Here is a 10,347-nt window from a genome sequence, read left to right as displayed (position 1 = left end):
ACTTTGCAAGTGGTGGCAGGGGAGGGTCTTGCCGTATTTATTTTTTCAATGTTTTTATTTTTAAAAGGCCACCACATATTCCTTTATAGCTTGTTTGTTAATTTTTTCACTGTGGTTGCTGCTTTGTCTTCTGTTCAGCGATTGAACGATTGTTTTTGAGGCGACTTGAGCTGCAATTAGTTGCTGTCTTCTGCTCATCGCTGCAAGTCGTTTCTCGAAATATATTTGCTCTATAAGAAATATCGGTGCCGGGGAATGATTTTTTCAATCAAATTGTTTAATTCTTAAAGAATAATTGAATTAAAGAAATATGTGCATTAGAAAAACATACGGTTATAAGTGAAATTTAAAATATATAATCAAATTTATAATATATTATATATAATACTAAAAATTTAATTTTAAACACAAATTTAATAAATAATAAATAAATAAATAAATAAATAGCTACTCTATACTACATACAATTTTTGGATTAACAGAACAATTTACAAACTAATTAGGACTCTAAGGATTAATATTTTTCTCTGGAACATGGTTACAATTATTTATGTTAAAAGGTAAATATGTTTTTTTTTATTTAATAGTAGCAGAAGGACATCTCAAGAGAATTTAATTAAAGAAAATGTGTGTTAGGTCAGGTATAAGAGTGAATCGGTAACGGATTCAACATAAACTACTCATAGGACCACTAGATATTCACATATTTTTATTATAAGGATGCTATCGTAAATCACTAGAAAAGGAAACCTTCTAGCGTTTTAGTTTTAATAGGAGTAAAGATTTCTGTCATATATCTATTGTTGATTTCACAGTTTACTGTATTTCTAAAACAATATATTTTTAAATTTTTTTTTATGAGGCTCTTGATACCAGTTTCTAATAGATTTTGGTTTCTTCGAGATTTTTCAAAAATCTCATGAGTTTCACATTTGAAAACTATTCATCGCCATCTAACATCAAACTGTTAAGTTCAAGACCTGCAAGACCTGCAAATCTTTTATTAAAACTGTGTATATGAGCAAAAAAAATTTTAAGAAGTTTTAAAAGAAAAAAGAAAAAAGAAAAAAAGAAAAAGTATTAAAATGAAAATTTGAAAAAAAGTCCTGGTTCAGCTATTTGTATGCAATTCAGCCAGAAAGTTCTATATCTTTAAAATATTTAAAAATTTATAAAAATTAATTTGATTTGATTTTTATTATAGATTTTTTACATTTATAAAAAAAATTGTAAAATAATTTAAAATGTTTCGAATATTATTTTTTTTTATTCAAAATTCACATACATATAAATATATATTAAACTTTAATTATATTTAAAGTATATACCAGATTTTTTTATATGATAAGTAAAAATATATTTCGTTATAATAAAAATAAACATAATAAAAATATATTTGGTTATAACAAAAATTTAAACTTTTGTTATTATATAAATATATTTTCTTGATTAGTCTTAGTCCGTGCATTTACTTTTATCTAATATTAATTTAAATAGAAAACTTATTTTAATATGATAAAAAATAAACACAACTCAATTCTGACAAAAAAAAAATCAAATTCAAAGTATCTAAAAAAAGATAATTTAATTATATATTTAATTTTAAAATTAATATTAAGTTCATTTGTTTAGTTCTAATATGATAAGTAATTATTATATTCAGAATTATAAGATTTTCGTTATTTTTTTACCTAAAACTTATTTATATGTTCTGTATTTTTTTTTTTGAGAAACTTCTTTTCTAGCTTTAGTGTTTTTAAATTGTTTTTATTAGTTATTTTTTTACATAATACTTTAATACTCATAAAGTTGATCAAGGGGCTTAGTTGGTAATTTAGAGGAATTAACTCAATATCGGGAGTGTTTATTTTTTCATTTTGTTAATGAATTGGGTCATTTATTTTATTATCTGATTTAATTACTTAATTAAATGGTTTTTAGGTGTTTCATATGTACAATATATAATTCCTAATCTTCCTTTTTATATACAATCTATTAAATTTTTTACAATAATAAAATATTTGAGGAAAACGGGTATGGATAATAAATTCATCTATATTATATAATTAAAATGAAATCAATTTTTTACGATTTTATTCACAGTTGATTAAAGAACACCTTTGTTCCTAAAGCAATATTATCTTAACATGAAATTATGTTTAATTTAACTCTTTTCATTTTAGAATAACATTTATTAAATTATAATATTAAATTATATTTTATATACTAATTGTTAAAAAGAAATATATCAGTTAAAGGCTTAATATAGTGAATAATGAGTCATCATAAGTATCGTCCTGCATCAGAGCATTTAAGTTAGTTCTCATGGTTAGAAAAAGAAATTATTGACTTTTATATATTTTTTTTGGAATATATATGAAATACACCTTATATGAGTTTTTTAACTTTCAAATCAATATATTGCGACTATATTTCACATAGTTCTCTTATGGTTGGAACTTTTTCTCGTTATTTTCGTAAAGAAAAACTCTTAATTTTTCAAAGTATTTTGTTGTATTTACTTTTTGTATCTGTGATATAGACAGACCGGCATACCGCGATTGTGGAAAGCTACTGGAAAATATAAACTATTACTAAATATATCATGGTATTAAAATTTCAGACATCAGACTATTCCAGTTCAATAAAAGCGAAATGCATGTTCATCTTCCTTTTGGTAAACAGTTACTGGACCCGTTATTCATTGTCAGATATTTTACTTTAGATTTCACAGATTTTGCGGGTGCCTGTATTCAAACATGCAACTGGGCAATTTAGAAAATTTTAGAATCTAGTTCTTAGACTTAGTTTAGAGTTTGAGAAGTACCATATATAGAAGTTGTCTTTTTCATTTATAAGAGGCTCTGTTCCAGCACGCTTACTTTTTTATTCTTTTCTATAATTAAATAAACAGTTTCAATTTCCTTTCTCCAATAATTATCTTCATTTTATTCTATTCTATACATATAACTACAATTAAATTGACCTGACGTGTTTATTCTTATTTAATAAATAATAAATGAGCTAACTAGAGAACTTTTACATATTCAGTAAAGATTATATATGGATTATAAATTATTACTTTTGATGCTTTAATTTAAGGAACAATTTATTAAAATTTAAGATTGCTTAAAAGAAAGTTATGTTTATTCTCAGAGATTCATTAAAAATCATCTGAACATTCTTTTTTCAAAAATAAAGGAATAATAGTTGAAAGTAAATCAGGGAATCAGGGAATATATGATATATATAATTAATAACTGTATGGTAAGAATTTTGGAACATTGTTATATAGTATATAAATAAACTAAAAAGTTAAAATCTACCATCAGTTATCAAATTTAACATAAAACTTATAAAAATTTAATATAAACTTGAAAGATGTAATAACATTAAGAATTTTAGAACGTTCCTCTAAGCGAACAATAATAGAAAATTCTATTAAATAAATGGCTTATATAAAGAATGTTTGAGATATAATTTCTGAATAAATTTTTATATTCTAATTAATAAGTATGTATAAGATGTTTCCTAATAATATCATATATAGGACTCTTTTTCTTTTCGACTTAACAGCTATGAAAATTATGTATGAATGTATGATGTATGTATGGTATTTAAAAATAATATTTTATTATTTTTACAATTATTTTTTAATTTTTTTTACTTAATTTTCCAAATATCTATATCTATATATTCATAAGATAACACGAAAAATGCATGCAAAAGAATTTTCTAACTATCACACACAGTTTTCGTTTAATCTATCTAACCCCTAAATTTCTGGTTTTCCTTAAAATTTTTGTATACAATGGACTTACTTACTAGACCGAACTGAGCAGCGCCTCTTGCTAGATGGGCTGTCACTGGTATTCATCATTGCTTAATGGAGCAAAAAAATCTATAATCAATTATGTATTTGATTTTTTAATTCTAAATGTTTTTAAATTTATTAGTTAATAATAATATTTTTTTTATGTTTATGTTATTAATATATATAAAAGATAAAATAAACTATTTATTTAAACAATATTACAATATAAACAATATTATATTTTAAATAATTCATATGAACAATCAGTCTCAAGTTTTATGAAGATCTTTTCAATATTGCTTATAACTATCATCTGACAAACCATTAAAATATAACATTGAAAATGTTAATATAAAGGTTTTCTAGAGAAATGCCCACCAAAACTTTTTCGACAATTCTTATTTTTTTCTCTTAAATGTTTTTTCTTTCATTGTTTTTTTTTTATGTAATCCCCATATAAAAAAAGTATTACTGATTTGTCTTTTACTTAGATTTACTTAAATTAATGTATTCAAGTACTCATATATGTGAGTACTTATACGTATATGTGCACTGACTACTTGCGTATGCAGAGTGAAAGGGTTTACTTTGTATTTAATATAAATACAATTTCAATTGAAGTTATTGTTATTTTGTTTTTTTTTATTTTTTATTTTTTCGTAATGATGTCGAGATATTTTTGTTTCATTCTTTCTAAATTAAATAAGTTCACGTAATAATTTAGATAGAATAATCAAGATACAGTTGAATTTATATGAAAATATGTTTTAATTGTATTCTTTATTTATATAAAGATAGAATACGAATATATTCTATGAAAAATATTTTATAAAAAAGGAGCCTAAGTGGTTCTTAAGATTCATTGACGTTTCATTGACTGAACTTTTTTAAAAACTTTGTTAACATCGTCCATCTGAGTTAATATTGTAAATCGATCCTTCATTTCTTTACGATTTTTTAGTACTTTGGAATAAAAAATCAATTATATTTAATCAATTTATTTAAGAAGTAAATAATAGTAGATATAAAAGACATCTAAAATAATTTATTGAAAATAAATTTAATTGCTTATAATGTTATAAAGTAGATTATCACTTTTGTACAATTTAATAAATATATATATAATAAATAAATATAGTAGAAGAGAACATTACTTGGTCTATCCATCACAATAATGACGAAAGCATTGACATTGAAACATTACTACGGCATCTAAATGGAGAGTATCGATAAAGTACTTACTGACCTATTTCTCCATTGTGTTGTATCATATACTTTTTTCTATTAATATAAATAAAAACAAAACAATTTTAGAATAGAAACTAAATGAATATATTTTTCAAATATTGAGTTCTTTCATTTTTTAGGTGCTCTTTATACACACAAAATGAAACGTAGAAAAAATAGAACAAAGAAAATCAAACAAGTGCGTCCTGGTACAGAAGTCATGTCATGGGATTGCTTCATAAAGGTTCCAAACTCTTGAAAATAATTCTGGGTAAGTTTAACAAAATTAATAATTATTATATTAATTTGAAAACATTAGTTTCACATTTTATATCAATTCAATGTCTCTTAATAGAAGCGTATAGTTTTTATTCTATATTATACATAATTATATATCGATATATAATTTTCAAAGGAGTACTCGTAACACAAATAAAGTCAAAAATATGAATAAAAGACAGGTATTGCAATCTTTTCACTAAAAAAACCTTTCCATTTGTTATTTAATATAAATAAGTCAAAATATTTACTTCACATGCAGACTCTTTTGTTAAAATTATTATTGGAATTTGTTTGTCGCCATTTTTGTGCAGCATGAAACAGCAATATTTTAAATGTGTGTGTAAGGAAAAAAGATGGATGCTGCTTTGAACTCATATTGCCTAGTAATGTGTTTGCTGTGTGTGCAAGGGTGTGGTTTTTGGGTGGAGTTTACAACTACAGTGGGCAAAATACTAAATTAATTAATTTGCTATATAAGTTATAACAAAATTTTAATAATTAAATCTTGTGAATATATGTATATTCTTTATAAGTACAAAATTAATAGTTTTTATGGGAAAAATATAATATTCTTAGAAATTTATATTAAAAATTTGTGTTTTTGTTTATTTTATATTAGAACCTCCAAATTAATTTATAAATCAATTTCTTTATAATACATATTGTTATAGAACTAATGTATAAACATTCATTTTTAATATTATTTTGCTTTTATAAATAGCATAAATCATTTAAAATTACATACTTATTAAATTTTTACTTGAGATTATACAGAAAAAAAGTAGGCATTAGACGGTGACTTCATATCGTCTGTCTTGATAAGTTACTGGCTATAAACGAAAATAAGTATATAGTATAAATTAAAATTACAATTAAAACTAAAAATAATACAATAAAAGTAAAATAGCAAAGTAATTATAAATAACTTAAATTTTAAGAGACTGAACAATTTCAGGGAAAATAAAACCAGTATATGTATCCAAGACTCAGTGATGATAAATATTTAGTAATATTCAAAATAACTGTATAGTCAGCAAAAACTTTTATTAATTAATTAAAAATAATTGTTGTTGTAATACACAACTATCCAAAATTATTCTATTAGTTTTATAACATTAAAAATTAAATTAAAATAATTATCGTTATTTTTTTATATTTGATGAAGATTTAATATTTTAAAGACTTGAAGACTAAAAATCGCAACTACCAGTTTAATATATTTCAGGAAATATTAACAATTATACCACAAACATTTTAATTTTGCAAATAAATATCAATTCTAAACATAGCAGTTCCTTTATTATCGTCACCCATGTTTTAAGTGTAAAAATAAACAAAATAACAAAAATAAAAACTTGTACATAAAATATTATATTTTATTAATTTAATTAATGAATCTTTAAAATTAATTAATATAGTATGATCACAATTCAATAATCTTTTGTTATATTTATTTATCTACAGTTATGAAAATAAAAACATTCTTCTATTAAGTACATTCGAAAGTATGTCAACTCACCCTGTTTTTAATAGAAAAACATAGGTGGTTGCTTTTTACATAATTCGTATTCATATTTAATAATTTTCTTTTAAAAGCGTTTAATTAAAATTCCCCTTTTATTCATCATTACATAGATTCCCTGGAAGATCAAGAGGGTGGAGCTATGTATATATCGTGCGATGTCTCAAATGGTGGTCCTGTGGAACCAGAAACGGGATACGTTCCCAATAATCCATTATTCGGCTTGGCGTTGGATAGTCCACAGGTATTTTAAGCGAATCTTAAACAAGATAAAATTTATAGAGTTTGGAATAATTTTGTGGTAGATACTTTTAAGTAATTAAAATAAATTTGAAATAAGATGTGAAATGTGAAGTCAACAAATTAATAAATTACAAACATACGGGAAATTAATAATAATTAATATTTGATTAAGATTAAGGCATTAAGTAGATGCTTGAAGTAAAATGCACAATAAGTGAAATAATAGTAGTATATAATATTTTTTTAATATATAAAAGAAAAAAATTTATTTTTTCAATATATTTGAAAAAAAAAATTCTGAAAGAAATGTATTTTTCAAGATTAAATAGAATAATTGAAATATTTTCTGGTATCTCCTGGAAAATAAATAATTTGTAACATAATATATGGATTAGAGAGGTGATATTTGTGTTGTCAAATAACAGTAATTCAAAAAAATGTATTAATTACATGTTAAATAATAAAAATTTTAATAATTACGTGTATCTGGTTTAATAATAATAATTAACATTATTGAAAAAATATAAATAATTTCTTCAAATTAAACACAAATGCAATAATATTAATGATAAGAATTAAAATCCATAATTAAGTAAAGTTTCCTCCTACTCCTTTTCATTCAGTAGTAATTGCATATTTCTGGTGGTACAAAAATTCTTCTGTAAGTTTCATTTTATTCACCCTAAAAATAGGCAATTAAAATATATACCTGTGTAAATTAGTGGTTTCAAATTTCCACACGATATGAACTCATATAGATTTATAATTATTTTCAATTGATATACGTTGACATTAATTAATGTAATTTCATTTTGTGTTGTTGTTGTTTGAATATAAAAGACCTCGTCTCGATTTATTTAACTTTAAGTTACTATAATCCGAAATAAAACCTGGTATGAAAGCACTATTAAATTAATTTATGTGTATCCTTATAAATTTTTACCGGAGAATGAGAATATTTTTATATAACTGAATAAGCAAAATTTTTAGTTATTAAAATATTTAATTAATTCAAAATAAATTAAATTTTTTCTTTAATATAGCAAGAGTGTGCTGCATCCTGCGTCGGCTGTTTATCCTGCCAAGGTAGTACCGTCCTACCCATATCCTCATTAACATCTAACGATTTCGATTGTGGTTCCTGTTTCGATCCGACTACTAGTGTACTCGGATCAGCACAAAATAACTCTCAAGGCAATCTCATAGTTAATAGCAGTAGCAGTAATAGCTATTGGACAACTGATGAAATGGCTTCGACATTTCCAGGACTACCAACACTAGATATTGATCCATTACCGAGTCTTTTTCCCTTTTCACCGTGTGGTGCTTCCTATAATTTCTCAACAAATCCACATCAGGCTTCGCTCTCTTGTACTGTACATCCGCACCAAATGTTGATATCGCCTAATAGCCATCAGCAAGGCACAGTACAAAGTCAGCAGACATCGCACGGCAATGCATTCAGTTCCACAGCACAATCATGTTATTATGATCCAACAAGTGTTGCTACTGTTACAACAGGCACCGGTGGTACAACTCCTTGTGGTCAGCACATGAATGCAAATAACGCACCGCCAATGTATCCAAGCATGAGTGTCAATGTAAGCATGAATATGACTATGCATGGTTATGGCACAGATGCGGGAATGCCAATGCAATGCTCGCAGGTAAACACATTTTGAAAACAATTAATAAAATATTTAACCTTAACAAAATGTATTTAATATCATTTTAGATGCAATGGACACCTCCAAATTCTTCATCGGCTGTTAATGTTTTATATCCACCACTGCTTAGCCCAACACATTATCCTGCTGCAGCCACATACTCTTTTACCGCAGATTTTCGTACACCCAATCTACAATCAAATCAAAATGCAACGAATGTGCTACCCAGTCTAACTGAAGCGCTAGAAAAAGAGTCGCCACCACTGAGCATAACACCAAAACCTTTCTTTACAAACACACAAATTGGTCAAAGTTATTCACCACCCGCAAAGAGTCCAGTGTACTCACAGGTATAACATTTAGTTAATTATTAATTTACGAGTATTAATAATAAATTTTATTAATTTTGAATACGTAGATACGTGACACAAAGTCTTTTGGCGCTGTTGTTGAGAACGAAGATGAAGACAGTAATGAGGAAGGCTCTGAATCAAAATCAAATCTCTGTCGTTTATGTGGTAAAACCTATGCGCGTCCAAGTACACTTAAAACCCATTTAAGGACACATTCCGGTGAACGACCTTATAGGTGCGTTTCTAAACACAGAATCTGTTTAAAAGGAATTTATAATAAAGTATTTTTTTTTTTTTTGCTAAGGTGTCCCGATTGCAATAAGAGCTTCTCACAGGCTGCCAATTTGACGGCACACGTACGCACACATACCGGACAGAAACCATTCCGTTGTCCTATTTGTGATAGACGTTTTTCACAAAGTTCCAGCGTCACCACGCACATGAGAACCCATTCAGGGGAACGTCCATATCGTTGCAATTCGTGCAAAAAATCCTTTTCGGACAGTTCAACACTAACCAAGCACTTACGTATACACAGTGGTGAGAAGCCATACCAATGCAAATTATGTTTACTCAGGTGAGTTGCTTGTTGGTGAAGATTTTGTGATTAAAAGGAAATTAACTATATATAAATATTTTAAATTAATTTAATAGTTTAATAAAAAGTAATTAACTTAAATTATCATTAAAATAATGTTTTGTGAGGTTATATAAATGTCAATCGTGAAAAATTTATATATAAATGAAATTTTTACATACTATTTTATATTGTCTAATAATTGAATATATAAAACCATTTACAGATTTTCACAATCAGGCAATTTAAATCGGCACATGCGCGTTCATGGCACCAACAATAATGGCAATAATTTAATCACATGACAAAAGCCACGCAGTGCAGGCGGTTTTCAACACTATCACCCCCATGCACATGCACACACCCACCACACTCATCCCACCCACCCTCACATAGGCAGCAGTAGCTACGATTACGGAAATTATGGCATCAGCGATTACACTTCACCCGGCACCCAAAATTATTCCGGGTACTATTTTTGCGCACTCAACAAACCAAAATTGGAGAGATTCTATTGAAGACGTGATATATAAGAACGAAATAATATGACAAATATTATTAAAAAATTATTCAATATTCTACAATATAAAATATATTTCACGTCATTTGTGCTAATAATCAATAATAAAAAATTAATTCAAATGTTTATAAAAATATGGAAA

At 25.8% G+C, this 10,347-nt stretch overlaps 1 protein-coding gene across 1 annotated transcript; it reads left to right on the top strand.

Moving 5' to 3' along the window:
- The first annotated feature begins 486 nt into the window (after window positions 1-486).
- On the top strand, window positions 487-10,017 carry LOC119685509 (protein glass). Its single transcript, XM_038099807.1, has 8 exons — window positions 487-560; window positions 5,182-5,312; window positions 6,959-7,089; window positions 8,132-8,755; window positions 8,824-9,105; window positions 9,174-9,343; window positions 9,413-9,685; window positions 9,912-10,017. The coding sequence occupies exons 2-8, from the start codon at window positions 5,267-5,269 to the stop codon at window positions 9,988-9,990; spliced, it is 1,605 nt and encodes a 534-aa protein (XP_037955735.1). The 5' UTR covers window positions 487-560; window positions 5,182-5,266; the 3' UTR covers window positions 9,991-10,017.
- Window positions 10,018-10,347: the final 330 nt, after the last annotated feature.

The sequence above is a fragment of the Teleopsis dalmanni genome, chromosome 2, assembly GCF_002237135.1.
Source record: "Teleopsis dalmanni isolate 2A chromosome 2, ASM223713v2, whole genome shotgun sequence".
Lineage (NCBI taxonomy): Eukaryota > Metazoa > Arthropoda > Insecta > Diptera > Diopsidae > Teleopsis > Teleopsis dalmanni.
This window is presented reverse-complemented; position numbering and strand designations above follow the sequence as displayed.

Excerpts from the sequence above, each read along its gene's own strand:
- LOC119685509 (XM_038099807.1), top strand. The coding sequence starts at position 5,267 with ATGGGATTGCTTCATAAAGGTTCCAAACTCTTGAAAATAATTCTGG. Across the intron at positions 7,090-8,131 it reads TGGCGTTGGATAGTCCACAG|CAAGAGTGTGCTGCATCCTG; the intron begins GTATTTTAAGCG and ends TCTTTAATATAG. Across the intron at positions 8,756-8,823 it reads TGCCAATGCAATGCTCGCAG|ATGCAATGGACACCTCCAAA; the intron begins GTAAACACATTT and ends ATATCATTTTAG.